This window comes from Lithobates pipiens, unplaced genomic scaffold (genome assembly GCF_037356315.1).
Source record: "Lithobates pipiens isolate NorthernLeopardFrog02 unplaced genomic scaffold, aLitPip1_a1.2 Scaffold_13, whole genome shotgun sequence".
NCBI lineage: Eukaryota > Metazoa > Chordata > Amphibia > Anura > Ranidae > Lithobates > Lithobates pipiens.
Genome location: NW_027507718.1, coordinates 103,626,158 through 103,651,547, shown reverse-complemented (window position 1 = coordinate 103,651,547; position 25,390 = coordinate 103,626,158). Strand labels below are relative to the sequence as shown.

Sequence of the window (25,390 nt, the reverse complement as noted above, 5' to 3'; positions counted from 1 at the left end):
TAGCAAGATTTTACGACAGAAACAAAGAAAAAGGCTTTTTTTTTTCACAAAATGTAAATTTTTTTTAAAAATTTATAGCACAAAAATTTAAAACCCCACTAGTGATTAAATTGGGGGGGGGGGGGGGGGGGCGCCTCTCCCGCCACCGATTAAAAGTGATCTTGCAACGAATCCCCTGCAGATACCACTATTTTCGGAAACCGGACTGCAGGCCGAAGAAGTGGATACCGGGGTTATGGCAGCTATCTTTGTTATGGCAGCTAGCTGCTGCCATAACAAAGATATTTCTCTTCAAAATTAGGATGTATATCCGCAAGCGGCGGTCCGGAAGTGGTTAAGAGGGAAGTTTCAGGAAAAAAATCTTAAATTTTAAATAAGGGTCAGTGCCCATCATTGCAGCCTCGCCATTGCCATGGGTGCAGCCTGATCGATGCCCATCTGCAGACAGGGAGTGGGGCGGATTGAGCACCGATAGATTACATACAGGAGAATATCCTGTTTGCATGGCGGCCTCTTTAATACAAAGTCCCACCTTCTCTGATAGACAGAACCATCATCCAATGGCAGCCCAGGAGACAGGACTTCCCATTACATACACCCCCTCCCTATCCCCTCTCAGGCAGCGCTGATAAATACGGTAAATATCTTTTATGCCCCTGGGCCCACAAAAGAGATAGATATATATATATATATCTATCTATCTACAGTTGGGCGAAAAAGTATTTAGTCAGTCACCAATTGTGCAAGTTCTCCCACTTAAAAAGATGAGAGAGGCCTGTAATTGTCATCATAGGTATACCTCAACTATGAGAGACAAAATGTGGAAACAAAGCCAGAGAATCACATTGTCTGTCTGATTTTTGACAGAATTTATTTGCAAATTATGGTGGAAATTATTTGGTCAATATCAAAAGTTCATCTCAATACTTTGTTATATATCCTTTGTTGGCAATGACAGAGGTTAAACGTTTTATGTAAGTCTTCACAAGGAGCTGCTGGTATGTTGGCCCATTCCTCCATGCAGATCTCCTCTAGAGCTATATGTCTGATGGTGATAAATAGAATCCACCTGTGTGTAAATCAAGTCTCTGTATAAATGCACCTGCTCTGTGATAGTCTCAGGGTTCTGTTGAAAGCGCAGAGAGCATCATGAAGACCAAGGAACACACCAGGCAGGTCCGTAATACTGTTGTGGAGAAGTTTAAAGCCGGATTTGGATACAAAAAGTTTCCAAGCTTTAAACATCCCAAGGAGCACTGTGCAAGCGATCATTTTGAAATGGAAGGAGTATCAGACCACTGCAAATCTACCAAGACCTGGCCGTCCCTACTAAACTTTCAGCTCAGACAAGGAGAAGACTGATCAGAGATGCAGCCAAGAGGCCCATGATCACTCTGGATGAACTGCAGAGAACTACAGCTGAGGTGGGAGAGTCTGTCCATAGGACAACAATCAGTCATACACTGCACAAATCTGGCCTTTATGGAAGAGTGGCAAGAAGAAAGCCATTTCTCAAAGATATCCATAAAAAGTCTCATCTAAAGTTTGCCACAAGCCACCTGGGAGACACACCAAACATGTGGAAGAAGGTGCTCTGGTCAGATGAAACCAAAATCAAACTTTTTGCCCACAATGCAAAACGATATGTTTGGCGTAAAAGCAGCACAGCTCATCACCCTCAACACACCATCCCCACTGTCAAACATGGTGGTGGCAGCATCATGGTTTGGGCCTGCTTTTTTTTCAGCAGGGACAGGGAAGATGGTTAATATTGAGGGGAAGATGGATGCAGCCAAATACAGGACCATTCTGGATGAAAACCTGTTGGAGTCTGCAAAAGACCTGAAACTGGGACGGAGATTTATCTTCCAACAAGACAATGATCCCAAACATACAGCAAAATCTACAAAGGAATGGTTCACAAATAAACGTATCCAGGTGTTAGAATGGCCAAGTCAAAGTCCAGACCTGAATCCAATCGAGAATCTGTGGAAAGAGCTGAAAACTGCTGTTCGCAAACTCTCTCCATCCAACCTCACTGAGCTCGAGCTGTTTTGCAAGGAAGAATGGGCAAGAATTTCAGTCTCTCGATGTGCAAAACTGATAGAGACATACCCCAAGCGACTTGCAGCTGTAATCGCAGCAAAAGGTGGCTCTACAAAGTATTAACGCAAGGGGGCCGAATCATTTTGCACGCCCCACTTTTCATTTATTAGTTAAAAAAAGTTTAAAAAATCCAATAGATTTCATTCCACTTCACAATTGTGTCCCACTTGTTGGTGATTCTTCACAAAAAATAAAAATTGTATATCTTTATGTTTGAAGCCTGAAATGTGGCAAAAGGTTGAAAAGTTCAAGGGGGCCGAATACTTTCGCAAGGCACTGTACATGGCCCCATTCATTCTTTCATGTACACGGATCAGTCGTCCTGTTCCCTTTGCAGAGAAACAGCCCCAAAGCATGATGTTGCCACCCCCATGCTTCACAGTAGGTACGGTGGTGTTTGGTTGCAACTCAGCATTCTCTCTCCTCCAAACACGACGATTTGTGTTTCTACCAAATAGTTCTACTTTGGTTTCATCTGACCATATGACATTCTCCCAATCCTCTTCTGGATCATCCAAATGCTCTCTAGCAAACCTTTTAGATGGGCCCACACAAGTACTGGCTTAAGCAGGGGGAGATGTCTGGCACTGCAGGATCTGAGTCCCTGGCGGCGTAGTTTGTTACTGATGGTAGCCTTTGTTACATTGGTCCCAGCTCTCTGCAGGTCATTCACTAGGTCCCCCCGTGTGGTTCTGGGATTTTTGCTCACCGTTCTTGTGATCATTTTGACCCCACAGGGTGAGATCTTGCGTGGAACCCTAGATCGAGGGAGATTATCAATGGTCAATGGTCTTGTATGTCTTCCATTTTCTAATTATTGCTCCCACATTTGATTTCTTCATACCAATCTGCTTGCCTATTGCAGATTCAGTCTTCCCAGCCTGGTGCAGGTCTACAATTTTGTTTCTGGTGACCTTTGACAGCTCTTTGGTCTTCACCATAGTGGAGTTTGGAGTGTGACTGTTTGAGGTTGTGGACAGGTGTCTTTTATACTAACAAGTTCAAACGGGTGCCATTAATACCGGTAATGAGTGGAGGACAGAGCAGCCTCTTAAGGCTGGGTTCACACTGCTGCGGGGGGAGATCCGGATGTGATTCGCACCGCAAATCACATCCGATCTCCGTAGCGATGCGAGTACAGCCATACAGATAGTATGGCTGAATTTGCATCGCTCCCGCAGCAAACTCGCACGGGACCCTTTTTTTTGGTCCGCAACAGAATCTGATCGCATGGGGGTTCACACCATGCGATCCGATTCCTGTGCGAGTCGGCAGATCGCACTGCGATCTGCGGACGGATCTGGGGTTGTCATTAACATATCATTGACACTCCCAGCCGTCCGCATAGGGCAGTGTGAACTGCCGGCGGGAGGTGTGCGATGCGGGAAAACGCAGCGGATTCGCGGCGTTCCCGCATCGCAGCGGTGTGAACCCGGCCTAAAGAAGAAGATGCAGGTCTGTGAGAGCCAGAAATCTTGCTTGTTTGTAGGTGGCCAAATACTTATTTTCCACCATAATTTGCAAATAAATTCTTTCAAAAATCAGATCATGCGATTGTCTTGATTTGTTTCCACATTTTGTCTCTCATAGTTGAGGTACACCTATGACAATTACAGGGCTCTCATCTTTTTAAGTGGGAGATCTTGCACAATTGGTGGCTGACTAAATAATTTTTTGCCCCACTGTGTGTGTGTGTGTGTGTGTGTATGTGTATATATGTATGTATGTATATATGTGTATATATGTGTGTATATATATATATATATATATATATATATATATATTATACATTACAATTTACCAAGGGGGCTGTGTTAAACCAGAAAGTGGGGCCTGACTTTGGACATGCCTGATTTTATGAGGTAAACTTTGAGGACTGTCTTCTTCTACCCTCAGGTGAGTGAACTACAGTTTCCTTCTCTATAATTTCTGCACTCACTAAGTGGTGATGGCTAGCTTGTTAATTGAGAAGCATGTATGTGATTCTCTTGGTGGTCTTCAGAGGGTTGCTAGGAAATGTTTAGGCAAGACCAGGACCTAATACTGTCTAGTATGCCTTTTACTAGTCTAAATGGAATATGCACAAAAGGACAATGTTCTGCATGAGTTATTAGAAATAAAAGCTTTATGATTAACACTGTTAACTTGCAACATGTATTTTTTTTGCAGAGAGTAAGCAAATTGAAGATGTGACAGACCCGTCAACAAGAACCTACAGAGAAAAGGTTTGTTCTACACTTTTCCCTGAGTGGACATCATATGATGTCCTCAGATTGAAGTGATTATATTGGGATGATGCCTGGAGCTACAAGCATGTCCCGGTATCAACATTTTCAGCCATATATGCTCGTTCATATAGAAGTGGTCGAGTGGCTGTAAAGCAACGGCAGAAGTGGGTGACCAGAGAAGAGATCTGGGGTCTAATAGACCGCTTATCTCTCCATAAAGACCTGTCAGAGCCCATGCTATCACAAGCAATAAAGTTGAACAAAAAATTAAAAGGACAGTGTAAAAAAATAAGCCTCCATCCCCCTGTGCTCATGCGTGAATGCATATGTAAACTGTGATTGCATCACAATCATTTTAGCACCAGACCTGTGGTCCAGCTTTAACCTGGAAAGGCTTTTAAAGTGTTGCCTATGGACATTTTTAGGTATCACAGTTTAGTGCTGTTCTATGGGCATACACAATTTTTAAAGTATGACATGTTGGGTATCTGTGTATTCAGTGTAACATCATCTTTTATATTTTCCTAAAAAATTTGGTTTGTGTTCACTAAAATTCATCAAAGTATTTTTCCCCCCCCAAAAAAAAAATGTGCGTTTTAAAAACCGCTGCGGAAATGCCGTGTGACAGAAAAAAATTACAAGTTGAGGAAAGTGGAAAGATAGCGCTGGACCTGTGGGTTTTATTTTTGCTGGTATTGTTATCTTAAGGTATTACTGTAGGTGTAAAATAGCTGGTTTCTGGGCAGGCGTCTTCCACACCCCTGAATCTCTTCGGCTTGTAGTGTGATGTAAAAAGAGTTGAAATTGAAGCACCACGCCACTGCTTGGAGGTCCAGATTCAACTTTATTCCGTTAAAGGTCAGGGGCACAATTCGAACGCATTTCGGGGGTCTGCCAAACAAGCTGCTGAATAGGTCTGTGCTTTGAATTCACACTGGAACATATACCATTGTAGGACCAGTTCACTTCTGGTTTGTTGACTTCATTTTCAGTCAAGTCCTGATGAAAGGGGCACTTAGACCCCTAAAATGCGTTGGATACTTCTTGACTTGTACCCATGACCTTTAATGGACCTTTTTATATACTGTATGCCTTTTTTATTTATATACTGCTGAGGTTTGTAATAGATTTGCAATAACTAATTGCATTCAATTTTGACACTTCTCAAATACATGTAAAAGAACAGCTTTTTTTGGTAAAAAAAATTACTTTATACACTTTTATTTTTTTTTTTTTTTTTGTACTTTTTTAGCAAAAAAAAATTTCTTTTACATGTATTTGAGAAGTTTCAAAGTTGGCCTGGTAGGCAATTAGTTATTGCAAATCTATTACAAACCTCAGCAGGTCAAACTGATGAGCATAAGGCTCGGTTCACACAGGGGGCGATGCGAGGCGACACGACTTGCCGCGCCGCGACCTCAGCGGCGATTTGCAAATGACTTCTATATAGAAGTCAATGCAAGTCGCCCGAGGTCACCCAAAAGTAGTACAGGAACCTTTTTTCTAAGTCGGAGCGACTCGAGTCGCTCCTCTTAGAACGGTTCCGTAGTACAGAACGGGGGCGACTTGTCAGGGCACGGCAAGTCGTGTCGCCTCGCCCCCTGTGTGAACCGAGCCTCAGAGATTCTGATTATGTGGGGTTTTTTTCTTAATAAGAGATGACTTGCCCGGTTTTGTGCCAGTTTTTTTTTTTTTTTTTTTTTATAAGAGAAGAATTCAATAACTCCCCATCAATTTTGCCAATAGAACTGCAGACCTCAGATGCAGCCATCCCCGTGTTACAGCATGGGCAAGGCAGTGATTACAGCTTGTGCTTCTCTGGCATTTCAGTTATGTTCCACCTGGTCATAGAAAACCATGGCTATTTATTCCCCGACCTCAATTCATGCACATGTAATTTCCTTAAGGATTTTTCAAAAGCTAACAGTAATGAGGCTTTTTAAAGGATAACCATGCAAATGGCTTAATTTCAAGCTCCGCAATAGGTATATAGTGTGCAGTAAAAGTATAAATGGCTGAATTCTAATTAGAGGCCATTCATTGCACTGAATGGCTTGTTCAGCACTTGCATATGTGGACATAGTGGTGGATTTTGTCTTTCATTCCTTCCTACTCCTGAACCTTCTCATAAGGGTTATAGACCATGAAAGAGATATCTTGTTACTCTATGGAAGCTTTATAAGTCCCGGGAGCCTTTGTATTCTATCCAGTTAAACCACGTTGAAGTAAAGTTAGTTATTTTTTACTGTGAGATACTTATGAGTTGTTCTATGAATTCTATAGTGTTGATTCTCCAGAACCATTCTTTTTTTGATGTTGTTTTATTTGAGCGCCAATGGCATGGGATGCAGTGTCTTGCTGCATTTATCATAAACATCGCCAAAGATTTTAGGTAAAAAATTTTTTGGGGGATTGTGTTTGTAGTGTAGCAGATATTGTGCTGGTTAAAATTTTACGATTTCTGAAGTTGCCAAAGTGGTGGTTTCGTCAACCATCTTCCAAAAGTTATGGATTAGTGGACAAGACCACCAAATGTGTATCATCGAGCCCTCCTCATTGTTGCATCTTCAGCATCTGTCGGAGACCTGGGGGTAGAATTTGTGCAAAAGGTTGGGGGTTCTGTACCATCTGGATATTTTAAAGCCACTCTTGAGTGGCAACATTTAGCGAACCTTTATGTGTGTAGGTGAAGATGGTTTCCCAGTCATCAGAAAGTTTTTTGGATTTAAGTCTTGTTCCCAGGCTTGGCATGACGAAGTGGAGAATTCCGAACCATTCATGAAGAGTGAGTTATAGAGGGTTGATATGTTGTGTCTTTGTGGGCATTTATTTATACATAGGTCTTCTAATGTCATAAGGGTTCTGGTCCAAAGTTGGGCTGTTTCAGTTCTGGTCAGACGGTGTCTGATTTGTAGGTAATTCCATTGTGGAATTAGGTTTAGAGCTTTATCTTTATTGATTTCCTCAAAAGATAAGTTTCCTGTTTTCAAAGATGTATTTGGCTAGAACTTCCTTGTGTGGCCAAGAATCTGAGACATTGCCCCTCATTACCTGGGGGGAATCTGGATTGTTTCTTAGAGGTGTGAGGGGACTGATCCATGGGGAAGAGATGTATATATTTTTTTTTTTTTAGGTATTATGAAATGTTTCTAGAGTAGGGCCTATAAGAGGGTGGGATTTAATGTATTTTGCATGGTGTGATGGGTTTATCCAAGGTAGATGGTTAATTTGATGAGCGAACTGTGTTTGTTCTAAAGTCACCCAGGCCTTAATTGGCTGATGGATGTTCCAATCTACTATACGTGTCAGGAGGGCTGCCTGATGCTATTTTCGAAGGTCTGGGAGTGCTATTCCCCCTTTGTTTTTGGGTAGGTTTAGTCTTGTGTATTTAATTCTGGGAGGTTTACGCCTCCAAATAAAGGTAGAGCATGCTTTGCGGAAGGAAGCAAACAGAGATGCTGGCAGTCTGATGGGTATTGTTTGCATAGCGTAAGGAAATCTAGGTAGGATCGTCATCTTTATTAGTGAAGCTCTGCCAAACCATTAAATGTTAATAGAGTTCCATCTTTTAAGATCCTCCTTGGTTTCCTTTTAGGATGGGTAAAAAAAATTCAGTTTGAAGAGGTCATTTAAATTTGTTGGGATTTCAATTCCGAGATGTTATATTTTGTTTGGCCCAAGAGAATGGCAAGTTTTATTTGCCTAAGTCTACCGAACTTGCAGGTAATGAAATATTGAGGGCTATAGATTTTGAGTGGTTGATTTTTAAATTGGATATAAGTTGGAAGAGTTCAAGATCTTGAATGACGTTAGGCAGGGAAATATAGGGCTGTGAGAGGAAAAGGAGCATATCATCTGCAAAGGCAGCGACTTTGTACGTATGATATTGTATGTCTATGCCCTTAATGTCTGGATTAGATCTAATTTTGTTCAGAAGGGGTTCTAATGTGAGGACAAACAATAACGTTGATAGGGGGCATCCGTGTCTTGTGCTATTTCGTAAGTGGAAGGCGTCCGACAGGTGGCCATTGTCTCGAACACGTGCTGTAGGATTGGAGTAAAGCGCATTGATATATGCTCTCATCTGGGGTAAAATGCCTATGTGCTTCAAAGCTGCGTCGATAAAGTCCCAGGCCACTCTGTCGAACGCCTTCTCTGCGTCAAGGGACAGGAGGAAACCTTGTTTGTTTTTGTATGTTAACCAATGGTTTATGTTTAGAGCTTTAATTGTATTGTCCCTTCCCTCTCTTCCAGGGATAAATCCTATCTGGTCAAGGTAAATGAGTGATAACAACAAGGGTAGGAGTCTGTTGGCTAAGATTTTGGCATAAATCTTGATGTCTACATTAAAGAGATTGGTCTGTAGTTCGTGACTAGGGTCGAATCTTTTCCTTCTTTAGGTGTAACAGTTATATGTGCTTCTAGTAATTGTTTTGGGGGATGTTGTTCGGAGTGAAGTGACTGGAATGTTTTCAAAAATCTTGGATTCAGTATGTTGGTAAAAGTTTTGTAGTATTGTAGGGGTAGACCATCGAGACCTGGGGCTTTGCCTACTTTCATATCTTTTAGAGCTTTATCAAATTCCCCACCAGAGATGGTGGCTTCGAGTTAATCGGCTGTATTCTCAGCTATTTGTGGTGGGCTATATTTTTCTAGAAAGTCTTGGATATGTTTTGTTCTCTTGTCGGAATCGTGGGGGAATTTGGGGTTAGAAGGAATATTGTATAAAGACTGATGATACGTTTCAAACTGCTTGGCAATCTCCTCATTCGAGGAATAGGAAGTGCCTTGTTTATCTCTTATTTGGTGGATAGTTGAGGCGACTCTCTTAGTTTGGACAGCTTTTGTTAATAGTCTTCCACTGTTGTTCCCTTGCTCATAATATATTTTGTATTCCCTTTTTTTTTTTTTAAAGTTCAACTCCTCTGAGAGTAAAGCTCTTGTTTTTTTGTTTTTTTTAGTTCTTCAAATGTGGAGACCGCAACAGTCCGTTTTGTGCGTTGTTTCTAATTTGTGGATTTGCTCTATTAAGGATCTAATTTTGGCTTGATTTCTTTCTTGATTCTGGTCAACTTATTTATAAATTCACCTCTGACGCATTTGTGTGTCCCCCACTGAGCACAGACTTTTTCAACCATTATAATGCAGAGGAACTAGGGCTGCAACTAACGATTATTTCCATAATTGATTAGTTGGCTAATTATTATTTCGATTTAATCGGTTACTAACCTTTAAAAAAAATAAAACATTTTTTGCTGCGATTTGCATTTTTACATATTTTTTTGGCCAATTTGTTGTTGGGCAGATTAAAAAACTACAAATTGTGTTATTACATTGCTTTTCTGCAGCTTCTCCATTGAAGTATATTGAACCAAAAAAACAAAATAGCACCATCTTGCGTTAAAAAAAAAAAAAAAAAAAAAAAAAATAAGTCCTCGTCATTCCAAACATGCAGCAGTTGAAAAAATCATGGATGTGAACATGTCCCATAGGAAACCATGTAAATAAACTGTTTCTGCAAAAATCACCAAAAAACACAGATGTGACCCAGGCCTGAGATGTTTAGTAACATAATGGGGTTAAAAAAACAAAAATTGGTACAAAAAGAGCAAATAATCGCAACCCTTGTACACACGGTCGGACATTCCGACAACAAAATCTGTTGGATTTTATACAACGTGATGACGTTATTTCCTTACGACGGGACTACGTTCAGGCTAGTAGCCAATAGCTTTGGTCTAGGAATTTGATCTGAGCATGCGTGGCGCTTTGTCCGATTGTGTGTAGAGAATTCCGATCGGACAAAGTCCGATCGGATCATGTTGTCGGAAAGTTTTATAGCCCAGCTCTAAAACTTTGTCCGTCGGATATTCAGACGGAAACAGTCCGATGGAGCCCACTCAGGGTCGGATTATCTGACAACACGGTCCGATCGGACATTTTCCGTCGGAATGTCCGACCGTGTGTACAAGGGCTAAGGGGTTCATTTTTTACTATGGGACAGTGAAAGTAAAATTTACAGTAGCGATTTGGTCTTTTTGTACTATAAAGAGCTCATTTTTTTTTTTTTTTTAAACTTCATTATGTTAGTGACCGATTAATCGATTATGAAAATAGTAATCGATTATTTTCATCGATTAGTTGTCGATTAATCGATTCGTTGTTTCGGCCCTAAGAGGAACCCTTAAAATAAAATAACTTTTCTGGCCTCAGGGAACTCCTGCTAAAAATGACTAGATCTACAACTCGTGATGCATTAGTGTGATGATCAGTGGGAAGAATGACCCCCTTACAGATGGTTAAAGCATCCATGTGTCAGTGGGAACATGTCTGAGAAGCAGAAGTTGCTCATTGCTCTAGGAACCGCTAGCAACATTGAACTTGGGTTTATAAACCTTGCTCTAGCGTCTAGCATATACGTACTGTGTTGCAAAGCCCAGGGATTTTTTTGTATGTCTGTTGCATACTTTTCATCACTTCCTGTATGGTAAGGTTTTTTGGCTGGGACAGTAAATGAGATCTTTCTAATGGTGCAGCGGCTATAGTAAAACTTGACAGGGGTTCTTATCCTTCCAAAAAATTGAAATACATTTTTTATTTTATTTTTTTAGCTTGACAGTAAAGGTTATTTTCAATTATCCAAAATTTTAGCTAAAGTACAGTAACAAGACAGATTTTTGTTTTTACATCTTACAGTAAGCACTATTTAGGGGCAAGTTATGTCAAGCTAAAAGTGTGGTGTGTTTTTTTTTTTTTCTATTTATTTAAATTTTTTGCCTGAACAGCTAATTAATTTTAGGCCTCGCGCATACTGGACATTTGAATTTCTTCCCCTTTTTACTCCTGTACACATTTAGAGGCGTCAAGTGTTTGAGTGTTTTATAGATTCTATTGGCCAGAATATTTACTCTGGCCTTTGGATTGAACGCTCAAGCATTAAATAGGTCGAGTATTAAGCATTTTTCTGTTTTCCGCCCAAAAGCTCATTTACTGAGCCCGCTGGTGGTGTTTTTTATTTTTTATTTTTTTTTTTTTTTTTTGTGTTTTTTGCCTGTAAACGCTTCTTTTCTAATAAGCCTATAAACACCTATGGGTGCATAGACCGACACATAGGATAACCTAAAGGTGTGTTTACAGGCAGCTTTTACATGCATTTGGCTTTTTTTGCTATGTATTTTAAGCCCTATGTCCTTAATCAGTAACAAGTTAGAAACTGCTAATCTTGGGGCCCTTTCACATGGGGTGGATCCGTGATCTGCCCCGTGGATATCTGCTTGGTCAGTGGGGATCGCTCCTTCAATCCTCGCTGAGCAGGAAGATGACAGGTCTGTCGCTGCGCAGGGACGGACCTGTCAGAGCGCCGCTCTCCCCTATGGGAGATCAGATGACGACGGACCGCAGAGTCTGTCGTCACCTGATCCGATGACGGCGATCATAGCGGGTCGGATGTCAGCGGACATGTCACCTCTGACATCCGACGCTCCAGAGACCTCTGTGGAGCATCCGTTCAGGCCCGCCTAAAAAACTGACAGGTGGACCTGAACAGATCGGTCATGTGAAAGAGCCCTTAGTCACAACCTTGCTTCCTGATTTAAATTCGGCATTTATTATTTTGCTAACTCTGCATGGTAACAAGGTTACTATAATGTCTCACTTTGGTGCATAACATATCTTATGTAGAGCCAAACTAATAACGTGTACAGTAGCATGTTGTTATCCAAAGGTATTTTACATTTTAACAGGTGGATGCACTTATAGAAGCTTTTGGTACGAATAGACAGAAACGAGCTTTGAGTTCTCGAAAACTGAACCAAGTTGGCAGTGAAACTTTAAATAAAGCAATGGTGAAAGCAGCAGAAGAGATCATCGAGAGCAAAGGAAAAACAGGCAAGGACATTCTTTCTCTTTTAAACAGGGCTTTCTGATAAAAAAATAAAATTAAATGTAATTAACCTCCTAATTCTTTAATATATTAAGTATGTTCACTTACAATTTTCTTTTATCACTTGTTTACCAATGGATGACCAGTTTCCTAATACCATTTTTAAAAATGTATTTCTTCTCTACAGAGCTAGTGAAAGAAGCGATGGACACAAATGAAGAGTTGTCTTCTATCTTTTTGCCTCCTTGTGATGCTAGTGCAGATAAACCAGAAAATGTCTACAAATTTGATGACCGTATCCTTTTACTGTATGGAATGAAGTCTTTCTGTAGTGACATCTCTGACACAGAAAATGCTTTGGCTGATGCTTTTAGCTCTGCATGTACCTGTCAGAATATAGAAGCATGCTGTTTTATGTGACAGCATCTAGCTTTTGGCTTTCGTACATAAGCCATTTGGTTCTAGGCATGTAATATTGTTACAGAAATATATTTTGATTGCTACACTAATGGGAAATATGTTTAAAATCCTTTGCCGATGCGTTCCCATATTTCATATAGTTACAGTGCCTTGAAAAAGTATTCATACCCCCTTGACAATTTCCACATTTTGTCATGTTACAACCAAAAACTTAAATGTATTTTATGTGATAGACCTACACAAAGTGGCACATAATTGTGAAGTGGAAGGAAAATTATTTTAAATTTTTTTTTTTTTTTTACAAATATATGAAAATTGTGGCGTGCATTTGTATTCAGCCCCCTTTATTCTGATACCCCTAACTAAAATCTAGTGGAACCAATTTCCTTCATAAGTCACCTAATTGTCCACCTGTGTGTAATTTATTCTCAGTATAAATACAGCTGTTCTGTGAAGCCCTTAAAGGTTTGGTAGAGAACCTTGGTGAACAAAAAGCATGATAAAGGCCAAGGGACACACCAGACGGGTCACAGGTAAAGTTGTGGAGAAGTTTAAAGCAGTTTAAATGTCCCAAGCTTTGAACATCTCATGGAGCACTGTTTAATCTATTATCTGAAAATGGAAAGAGTATGGCACAACTGCAAAAATACCAAGACCTGGCCGTCCACCTAAACTGACAGTTCGGGCAAGGAGAGCATTAATCGGAGATGCAGCCAAGAGGCCCATGGTCACTCTGTAGGAGCTACAGAGATTCATAGCTCAGGTGGGAGAATCTGTCCACAGGACAACTATCAGTCATGCACTCCACAAATCTGGCCTTTATGGAAGCGTGGCAAGAAGAAAGCCATTGTTGAAAGAAAGCCGTAAGAAGTCCGGTTTGTAACTTTGTAAATGTAACTTTTTGGCCTAAAAGCAAAACGCTACGTATTGTGGAAAACTAACCCTGCACATCAACCTGAACACACCATCCCCACCGTGAGACATGGTGGTAGCAGAATCCTGTTGCAGGGATGTTTTTCTTAAGCAGGGGCAGGGAAGCTGGTCAGAGTTGATGAGAAGATGGATGGAGCCAAATACAGGGCAATCTTGGAATAAAACCTGTTAGTGTGCGAAAGACCTGATGCTGTGGCAGAGGTTCACCTTCCAGCAGGACAATGACCCTAAACCTACAGCCAGAGCTACAATGGTATGGTTTAGATCAAAGCATATTCATGTGTTAGAATGGCCCATTCAAAATCCAGACCTAAATCCAATTGAGAATCTGTGGCAAGACTTGAAAATTGCTGTTTACAGACGCTCTCCATCCCGTCTAATAGAGCTTGAGCTATTTTGCAAAGAAGAATATGCAAAAATTTCACTCTCTAGATGTGCAAAGCTGGTAGAGACATAACCAAAAGACTTGCAGCTGTAATTGCAAAGTATTGTCACAGGGGGCTGTATACAAAAGCACGCCACACTTATCGGATAATAACCACTTCAGCCCCCGAGAGGTTTTACCCACTTCCTGACCAGGCCATTTTTTGAGATACGGCACTGCATCAATTTAACTGACAATTGTGTGATCGTGCGACGCTGTATCCATATAAAATTGATTTTTTTTTCCCACAAATAGAGCTTTCTTTTGGTATTTGATCACCTCCTGCGGTTTTTATTTTTTTGCGCTATAAACAGAGTGACAATTTTGAAAAATAAAAATTATATATATATATATATATATATATATATATATTTTACTTTCTACTATAATGCATATCCCCAAAAAAAAGTCAAAAGAAAAATAAAGTCTTCATTAATTTAGGCCAATATGTATACTGCTACATATTTTTGGTTAAAAAATTCCAATAAGCTTATATTGATTGGTGTGCGCAAAATGTATAGCCTACTAGGGGGCTATCAAGGGATTAAATGTGTTCCCTGGGAGGTGTTTCTAACGGGGGGGGGGGGAGAGTGGATTCACTGGAGGAAAAGAGAGATCGTGATTCAGCTTAGCTGAAACATGATCTTTTACGTTTCCTCCCTGACAGATCAGCGGTGTGCTTTGTTGACATCGGCACACCGCTGCTCCGTCACTACTGTGAACAATCAGCGGGTCGCTGCTGCCGGACTCGCTGATTGGCTCTCGCTGTGTCCAATTGCAGTGGGAGTGGCTTAAACTGCGTGCACAATATTACATACAGGTGCATAATTTTGTGCACCTGGCCGCCCTGTAGGGGTGCGCATCTTCACTAAAAAAAAAACACTCAGATGTATGTATCAAGAGAGGGTCAGAGACTGCGGACATGATACAGGAGATGATCAGAGACTGCAGACATACTAGACAACAGTCGGCAGGTAAACACGATAAAGAAAACATAATACCCTTTAGTATTACTATCAAATCATTGAGTATTTTTTTATTTTTTTATTTTTTTTTGCATGTTACTTTTTTCAGTTGGTGTTGTTCAGCTGCACTGGGTTCAGTTTACATCAATTCATTTGTCTATTCATCTCTCGTCATTGCATGATCTGCAGTTTAGCACTGGTGTAACTTTTTTTCAGCCCCCAATGTGTTAGGCACGCAGTACACACACACTGGATAGATGTAGCAGAGGTGGGGGATGTGCAACTTCTATACACTCACCCCACACATATATAAAACATGATAGGCTCATCTCTCACTTCCGGAGCACTCCTACCATCCCCCCTCCTCTCCTCACAGCTCATTGAACCTGACTTTATGCCTTAACCCAAGGATGTGATGACAGCTACAGTGATCTATGTCTCACAGCTCTGTGCGGCTCTGCACCCGCCCATTGGGGAGATGACCGGTGTCACTGTCCACAGATACATATACCGAAGAGGGGGAGAGCATGGGTGGGGGCAGCATGCTGAGGCTAAATCATCTAGAGTTGGGAAGTGGCGGCAGCCACCAGCAAAGACACTGCTGTGTGGGGGAGGGCGAGGAGCCTGAATGACGTCGTGGATAATCCCTACCGCCCTGCTACAGTAAATGTACATGGGGCGATCCAGAAGCGGTTCATTTTGTAAAAAAAAAATTGAAAACCATTTCATTTTCCTTTCACTTCACAATTATGTGCCACTTTGTTTTGGTCTATCACATAAAATCCCAATAAAATACATTTACGTTTTTGGTTTTAACATGACAAAATGTGGAAAATTTATAGGGGGGGTGGGGTATAAATACTTTTTCAAGGCAATGTACCTATAGCTCCAATCTAATTTTTGTAAAAAGTCAGCAGCTACAAAAACTGTAGCTGCTGACTGTTAATAAACAGATACTCGCTTGTCCCAGGATCCAGCGCTGTACTCACCCAAGCCCCTTGTTTCACTGGTCTTAAGTGCCCGGCGGGGCAGCATCTTAACTGTGGGCTCCCAGCTGTGACAGCTTTGTGGCTTCAAAGCCAGGTGCCCACTGAGCATTCATGAGCTGTGCTACGTGAATAGTCCTCCAGCCCTCTGGGACCTCTGACATGTCTCAGAAGACTGCGAACTTTCACTGGGATCGCCTAGACCAGTGATAGGGAACCTTTGCACCCCAGATGTTTTGGAAATACATTTCCCGTGATGCTCAACTACACTGCAGAGTGCATGAGCATCATGGGAAATGTAGTTACAAAACACCACTGGCCTAGGCAATCTAAGTGAGAGTGGGTACCCCCCTCCAACAAAAAAAGTTGCGTTTTGTGAAGGAGTAGCAGGGGAGGAGGCCTTAATCTCCCTGGTGGTATGATTCTGTCAGGAATTTTATACCAAAAGCGGTACAATTCTTTTGCATGGAAATTTGGTGTTATGTATTAGAGGCCTGCAATTCTTAGTAATTACTGACCAAACAAGACTCTAGTAGACGTCCCAGATGTGATAAAGTTTGAAACACAAAATCATGAATTATAATCTGATAAATAATATAAATTTTATTCAATAATGTAATGGGAAATAATGAAATTTGTAAAACAAAGAAAATCCAATAAACATCCTGAGTGTGATAAATTTTGAAGCAAGGTACAGCACACAGTCCAACATCCCAATCCGGACAATAGAACCGGCTTTCTTTTCTGACTTTTTTTCCACTGCTATCTCTCTTTGAGCAGCAAACCACACACATTCTGGTAGGTGCTGCCTTTTTTGCGGTTGGTGGTATATAGTCCACAAAGTGACGACCTGTTAGGCGTTCTGGGGTGACAACGTCAACAGCATGTCGTCCAGGTCTGATCGCAGATCCTGATGGTGTCTGGTGTTTGATGAAAATCTGCTCAGCCACCTTCCAGGTAAAATCGGCATGAATAAGAGGCTTGCGACTCTGTGCTCTGTATAGAACATATGCATTCCAGAGGCATTGTTCCAGAAGATGCCGGAAAATCTTTTTATAATAATTTTTTTGCTGTTTGCGCATAGCCGGATAAAATGTCATTGCCTGATCGGCTCTGTCGACACCTCCCATAGTGCAATTATAGTCTATCACGACTTGCGGCTTCAGCACATCTTTCCCACGTTTGGTGTGGACCATGGCAGTGGAGGTGTTGTGCACCGTGCTCATAAGACACACGTCCTTGTCTCGCCATCGCATTGCCATCATCTTACCCTTCTGCAAGGCAACCATTTCTCCGGTTTTTAGCTTTTTCCTGGAGAACAGAGATGGCATGTCACGTCGATTAGGCCTAACAGTACCATATGCATCGGTCTTGTTTTGCAGCAAAACCTCAAAAAGTTCCGGAGACGTATAGAAGTTGTCTGTGGTCACACAATATCCCTGGTTCAGCAATGGCTCCAGCAGTGTGAGGACTGATGTGGCCATCCCATAGCCGCTGTACCTGGGGTTGAACTTCGTGCCTTTACCGGTGTAAATGACCAAATTCCATATGTACCCGGTGGATGACTCGCAGAGCATGTAGGATTTTATGCCAAACCTCGCTCTTTTGGATGCAATAAATTGTATCCAGCTCAGGCGTCCCTTGTAGGCCATCAAGCTTTCCACGCTGACATCCCTTTCTGGCATGTAGGTCCACTGGAAATTGGTCACGATAATTTGCCATACCTCCCAGATTTTTTTTAGTTTGGGTGCAGGATGCGTGGCCTCATCAAACTCTTCATTGTTTGTGAAATGGAAATATTTCATGAGGGAAAAACGGTATTCGGACATCACGGCGCCAAAAAACGGAGTGGCCAGTAATTTATTGGTGGTCCAGTACCATTTCTGGAGCGGTTTCCCCGCCACCCCCTGAAGAATGAGTCCCAGGAACTGCCAGATGTCCTCTTTGGTCACTGGTTCCCACTTTCTGTTTCGGAAAAACCTGGCATGCAGCGTAGTGGATTGCTGTACCTGGTAGCAGTTTGTCTCTGTGACAATTTTTTCAATTACATCCTCAGTGAGGAATAATTGCAGGTATGCCAGAGGGTTGTCGTGTTCGACATGTACCTTCATCCCAGGTGATCCAGTGAAGGGGAATCTTGGCGGCACTACCTGGTCTGTATCGCACTCAATAGGGCACCAATTGCGCACATCTCTGAGGTCAGGTGCAGGATCATCACTGCTGTCACTTGTCAGATCCGTGTCAGTGTCAGAAGACAAATCTCCCCACGACTCGCTATCGCTCAGTTCTGCCAGCAACTCCGTGTCGCTACCGCTGTCACTCAGCTGGTCCAAAGGCGATTTTGTAGCGAAGTGGCGCTTTTTTGATGCCATGTTAGATTTTATTTTATTGAAGGCAAGGGGCACTGTATAGTTATCAGTCAGATAGAGATGATACAGTGTAATCCTCTCAGATTACAATGTATCATTTGTGTTTGTGCTTCACTTTTTGAAATTCCCGCCCAGTTCCGCTCCCGTGTGCCACTGCTGCTCGCAGGGAATGGAACCAGGAAGTGAGATGCCGTGATCTCGCTGGCGATCGCGTCGGCGATCACAGGGGAGGACAGAGTAGAACATCGCTGGAGCGCCAGGAGAAGGTAAGATCTCCGCTGGCCGCTCTGCAATGTTACCCCGAGCGTGACTCAGGATTACCGATTGTACAAGAAAAAACCAAACCCGAGTCACGCTCGGGGATACCGCCAGGGAGGTTGAGGCCTTTTGGGTGAAGCTGTACTTTAAATGCAGAAAATTATAGCTTATCTGAACTATTGTGGGAAAGGGGAAAACACTGCGCTAAAGCAAAAGTGACTAAGTGTGGAATACAGCAGCTAACACTCAAACAAATAAAGCTGAACCAAATAAATGAAAAATAGTGTAGCGCGAATATAAAAGCATATAATTATGTATGTGTAAATTGTGACTAAATATATAACATACCAATGAAGACTAATCATATAAATAGTCCATAACGGTATAACACAAGTGAGTGAAAGAAATGTAACGAATAATAGAAAAGTGTGGATATAAAGTCCACAATTCACTGGGTATATATATAGGTTCTGTACTAAAAGAAACAGAGCAATGTCCCAGTAGGCAGTCCGCATATATTATGCAAAGAAAATGTATCGATGAGGGTCTTCCTGCAAACGAGGTGGAGACCGCATGGATCAACTGGAACAATGAACAACAAATGCTTGTCTGAAGTTATATCAATAATGATGAGAAGATGGATGCTCTTACCGGAAAGGTTGGACGCACGCAAACTTTTTAAGATCGCTGAGGGGTGATGGAGAGAGATTCTCTCTCGCCATCACCCCTCAGCGAGCTTAAAAAGTTTGCTTTTTGACCTGCACCATCCGGAGCCCCTCTTTCTTTCTGTTTTCCATGATGAGCTTTGTCCAAACCGTATCTTGGATTTAATCGAATTTTGAGTGCATGACTCTTCTGGAGTTCGGGATGGATAAGAGTATTCCATACCAGGAGTACCTACCTTTTACGGAGCCCAGAGATGGAAAAGTGTGATTCACTCAACGTACAATACCTGATTGGGACCAGTCGAGATTTCAAGCCTGTTTGACCGCTGTCGTATGACACATGCTTCCAACCTTTCCGGTAAAAGTATCCATCTTCGCACCATTATTGATATAACTTCAGACAAGCATTTGTTCATCGTTCCTGTTGATCCATGCGGTCTCCACCTCGTTTGCAGGAAGACCCTCACCGATACATTTTCTTTGCATAATCTATGCGGACTGCCTACTGGGACATTGTTCTGTTTCTTTTAGTACAGAACCTATATACCCAGTGAATTGTGGACTTTATATCCGCACTTTTCTATTATTCGTTAAATTTCTTTCACTCACTTGTGTTATACCGTTATGGACTATTTATATGATTAGTCTTCATTGGTATCTTATATATTTAGTCGCAATTTACACATACATAATTATATGCTTTTATATTCGCGCTACGTAATTTTTTCATTTATCTGAACTATTGGAAATCTGTTTTTTCTTCTTCCTATTGTGCATGGTCCTGCTCTCCACTTTTAACTTGGGGTGGGCACACTATTTTTGCTATATTACATTTTTCTGTCATAATTCATTCTTTTTTACTCGCAGCTTTGAAAGTTGGTAAAATACCTACCAAACAAAATATTTTTCCTACTGACAAAGTTTCTTCTAAAACTAAAAGATGGAAAAAAAAACGGATCGGATACCGGTGGATGACGGCTCTGTAACCGCTGATATCCACCTCTCCATAGAGGTGCATAGAGCGTCTGTTCAGGTCCGCTTGAAAAACTGACTGGTGGACCTGATCGGAGCGCCCATGTGACTCTATTTATTTATCATTCACTGTTTTTGAAATTTAGCATTGCCTTTTTAAGCAGTGTTAATTTTGGCAGCAAATTTCAATTTAGTTTTAGTCATACACTTTTGACTAAAATATAATTTTGTGTTAGTCCCATTTAGTCTTCTGCAATTGTTTGTCGTATTTAGTCGACTAAATAAATCTTCAGTATGTTTTAGTCAATTAAAATCTAATAGGTGTAGTTAAATTGTAATGCATCATTTGAGCATTTATCGCAAAAATTCCCAAATGCATTATATACTGCTGGGGTAAAAAATTTATTATTATTCATGGTATTAAGGTTTGAATATGCACTACAGGCCAGTGTTAATTTTGACGCCAAATTTCAATTTAGTTTTAGTCATACTCTAAAACTAAAATCTAATTTTAGTCAAAGGTCCTCTCAATTGTTTTAGTCTTATTTTAGTCGGCTAAAATAGTATTTAGTCGACAAAATTAACACTGCTTTTAAGTAGTCATTTAAAAAAAAATGCACCACAATAAAAATTGCATAATTGTTTAAAATCCTTGCACATTTTAAATGCTAACCTGTGAATTGAATATTAATTCTAGTATCTTCATACTATAAAAGTGTACAACAGTTGAATATCATTCTAGTTATTGGAATTCCCTGCAACCCTAGAATATCAAAATCCTTTTATGATGATGTTCCTTTGTTTACATTTTTTTTTTTTATACTAATGTTTTGATCTTAACTCTTGTCAAGTTATCTCTCCTGTGGAATATGAAGCTTTGGAAAGTGTCTCTGCTGCTTTTAAAAACATTACACCTGAGGAACTCCAACAGATGACAGAGAAAAAGGAGTAAGCCAATCTTTTGAATGGGTTGGGTCAGCACAGAGTTCTAGAAGAAGACTAGTCTAGGTTATAGTGTTGTTTTTTTTTTTGTTTTTTTTTAATCATTTTTATTAATATTCTAAATTGAAAAGGTAAGACAGTTAACATACAGTGGACATTTCACAGGGCCAACAACGGCCCGATTATTTATAGAACAAAAAAATCAGAAAGGCTCCACAAATGTTACAACACAGCAGTATCGGTGAACTTGCAGAGTAATTGTCACAATAGCATACTAAAACTCCAAACAATCCAATTCCAAAAACCCCCATAGTAGAGCCCAACTCAAAGAGGTGTTCAGTAACAGATCGAGTCCCAGAGGCTGGGTCCCACTCTCAGCAAAGAGCCTTCAAGTGTCGTCCACTAAAAAAAAACAGGGAAGAAAATAAAAAGTGTGGAAAAGAATAACGGGAAGAGAGCAAAGCAGAGTAAAATCGTTTGGAGGGCTGTATTCCTCACTCCTGGGAACAGAGGACACTGATTTAAACAATTAGGAATAAAAACAGGAACCTCACGGGGGGGGTCCTCTCTCGGGTGCCAAGGCTCCCACACTGCTCTGTGACTCTCCAGATTATCAGCAGGATGAGCTGTTAGTGACTCCATCAGTTCTCCATGTCTTTAATCCTGGCATACAACTTGATAGGAGTGGATGAGGTTTGTCTCTTTCCAGTGGAGAGCCACCAAGCATCTAGCAGCCATGAGGATATGATGTGCCAACTTCTGGGCAACCTGGGGGTGGGGGGAAGCAATCCTAAAAAAAATTAGGATAGAGGGCGAGATCTGCATTGAGCAGAGAAGGTCCTGTATTAGCTGGCAATATGGTAGGTTCAGGGGGCACTGCAAATAGATGTGCATTAAAGTACCTTCATATGTGCGTCATCGCCAGCAGTGATCCGAATTACATTTATTTATTTATTTTTGCAGGAAAATAACAAACATGCTTATACTTGCCTGCTCTTTGCACAGAGCAGCCCTGATCCTCCTCTTCTGGGGTCCCCCGCCAGCGCTCCAGGCGCCTCCATCGGGTGCCGCCACAGAAAACCGCATTCCAGGCCCCCTTTTTTTTTTTTTATAACCCCCCCCCCCTTCTTTTCATACATGGTATCAAAAAAATTAGCCTCCACTAGATAAAAAATTATCGGAGGAACTCAACAGATGGATAACTAAACCTCCATCATGGTTTGGTCAATTGTACTTCATAAAAATTTATATCTTGCCGAGGATATTATTCAGAACTTTTCCTGTGTCTGAATTAAAAATGTTCCAACAGTTGCTGAAATTTTATCTGGGGGATGACAGACTTGGGGTGAATAAATGTGCACTGTACTGTATATGCCTAAATTGAGAGGAGGACTGGGAGTACCCGACTTGGCCAAGAACTTTTACACTGCACAGCTGTCCCAGTTGATTCTCTTCCATACACTGCAATCCCATGCGCTCTGGATGAAATTAGAACCATTCCTTTATCCTACTAAGATCAGCCACTTGATGTGTATGTGGGCAAAGGATAGACTGGTTACACTGTGTCCATCCTTGTCAATTTTTTGCTAAATGTTTGGGATAGATAGATTGACAACTTATGAACTTAAATCCCTGCATACCCCCTTGGCCTCATTACTTTACAACCCTGCTTTTACCCTGGATCTCCACCCCAAAAATTTTGCTTGATTGACCAGCAAAGGCCTCTTATATGCACTGACAATCTATGTGACCATAGAGGGGATTTATCTATACAATTCCTGGAGGAGCAATATCTGCTTCCGAATTCAGACCTTTATCACTATACCCAGTGCATTTCCTAGCTACTCTAAACTGTACTTCTGATCTAACCTCTTCCACACCAAAAGAATATTTATGCAGGAATTTAGATAAGCATGCCGGTCATATATCTAAAATCTATAATATATTGACCTCTGGCTTCACCAATCTGTTCTATATGGATAAATGGGAACATGATATAGTTGAGATGTTAGAAGTGGAAGATTGGTGTAAGATGGCACAGTATACATCTAAAACATACAATAATACTACATTAATTAAAACAAACTATAAAGTTTTTTTCCTAAGGTGGTACATGGTGCTGGTGAGAGTGGCATCTTGTGCCCCGGGCACCTCCCAGCTGTGCTTTAGAGGATGTGGCCTGGAAGGCGCAGTATTTTTATACATGATGGACCTGCTAAAAAGTAAATAGGTTCTGGATTTGTACTTATAATATTTACTTAGGTGAACCTAATTTTAAATCACCATAACAGGCACTACTGGGGCACCCAGTGGAGGGGACACACAAGGAGGCCCATAGCGTTTTTGTAGCAGCCAGAATTTCCATTGTCAGGTCATGGAAATCCCATTTAACTTATTAAAGTCCAAATTATCATGGTTAATGAATGCCTTTCATTGATTTTGAATGGGAAGCTTGCCTTTGACAAAATCTGGGATCCCTGGATTAAATGCCTCTTGGATGCCGTATGAGACGTGTATGACACCATGAGGTGGATTTACAAAAACTGGAGAGTGCAAAATCTGGTGCAGCTGTGCATGGTAGCCAATCGGCTTCTAACTTGAACTTGTTCAATTAAGCTTTGACAATAAAACATCAAAGCTGATTGGTTTCTTTGCCAAACTGCACCAGATTTTACACTGCTCAGGTTTAGTAAACCGGACAGGGTGCACTTTTCTTTGTCTTTTGTTCTTGGTCCAGTTGTTGTGATGTACAGTAATATGGAGTACTACGCCTGCACTTGGGGTGTTAAGCCGGTCTACTGCAGTCACAAGTTTCTTACTCTGCCCTTCATCCACTAATTATATAGCAGGTGGGAGGGATCACTCTAGACAGGGGGTCTCAAACTGGTGGCCCTCAAGCTGTTGCGAAACTACCCATGAGTCCCATGAGGCATTGCAAGGCTGACGGTTACAAGCATGACTCCCACGGCAGAGGCATGATGGGACTTGTAGTTTTGCAACAGCTGGGGTGCCACCAGTTTGAGACCCCTGCTAGCAGCATTGCAGTATCACCCCAATGTCCTCACTATACTAATGGCATCAATGGAGGGTGAAGTAAAATGGAGTCTGTTTCCTCATCCTCATTGTTTAACATTTAGGTTTCCCACACTGTTCTTGGGAAAATTGTGTTTATTAAAAACCTATTACTACTTTTTTTTATTTTTTTTGACGTTTTGCACACTGATATGCAACCAAAGTACACGATTTGTAATGTGTGCTAATGTTGGATATTTTTACGTCCTTTGAAATTTTAAATTAGAATCATTGGAAAAGAAAAACTGCATGGAGAGTTGTAGTCTATTTTACTACCCTTCTGCAGCTTGGATACTGTTTCTGTAATTTCAGTGCATGCATTGATACAGTACATTGAAAAAGTATTCATACTCCTTGAAAGTTTCCACATTTTGTCATGTTACAACTAAAAAAATGTGAATGTATCTTTTGGGATTTTATGTGATAGACCAACACAAAGTGGCACATAATTGTGAAATGGAAGGAAAATGATAAATGGTTTATAAAATCTTTTACAAAAAAAATCTAAAAAGGTGTGACGTGCATTTGTATTCCGCCCCCCTGAGTCAATACTTTGTAGAACCACCTTTCACTGCAATCACAGCTGCAAGTCTTTTTGGGTATGTCTCTACCAGCTTTTCACATGTAGAGTGAAATTTTTGCCCAGTCTTCTTTGCATAATAGATCAAGCTGTGTCAGATTGAATGGTGAGCGTCTATAAAAAGCAATTTTCAAGTCTTGCCACAGATTCCTAATTGGATTTAGGTGTAGATTTTGACTGGGCCATTCTAACACATGAATATGCTTTGATCTAAACCAGCTCTGGCTGTATGTTTAGGGTCATTGTCCTGTTGGAAGGTGAACTTTCTCCCCAGTCTCAAGTCTTTTGCAGGCTCTAATATGTTTTCTTTTAAGATTGCCCTGTATTGGGCTCCATCTTCCCATCAACTCTGACCAGCTTCCCTTCCCCTGCTGTAAAAAAGCATCCCACAACATGATGCTGCCACCGCCATGTTTTACGGTGGGGATGGTGTGTTCAAGGTGATGTGAAGTGTTTTGCTTTTACCAAAAAGTTCAATTTGTGTCTCATCTGACCAGAGCACCTTCTTCCACATGTTTGCTGTGTCTCCCACATGGCTTCTCACAAACGGGACTTCTTATGGCTTTCTTTCAACAATGGCTTTCTTCT

At 41.1% G+C, this 25,390-nt stretch overlaps 1 protein-coding gene across 2 annotated transcripts in view; it reads left to right on the top strand.

Annotated features, from left to right (window-relative positions):
- Positions 1-25,390, top strand: part of POLR1E (RNA polymerase I subunit E) — a 72,752-nt gene that overhangs the window by 32,383 nt on the left and 14,979 nt on the right. Inside the window, exons 5-8 of one of the 2 annotated variants that reach the window (XM_077475358.1) lie at positions 4,276-4,331; positions 12,077-12,221; positions 12,404-12,511; positions 21,060-21,156. In XM_077475358.1, coding sequence (XP_077331484.1) covers positions 4,276-4,331; positions 12,077-12,221; positions 12,404-12,511; positions 21,060-21,156 — 406 coding nt within the window. Of the gene's footprint in view, positions 1-4,275; positions 4,332-12,076; positions 12,222-12,403; positions 12,525-21,059; positions 21,157-25,390 lie in introns of both variants that reach the window. The other variant, XM_077475359.1, reaches the window with a different exon arrangement.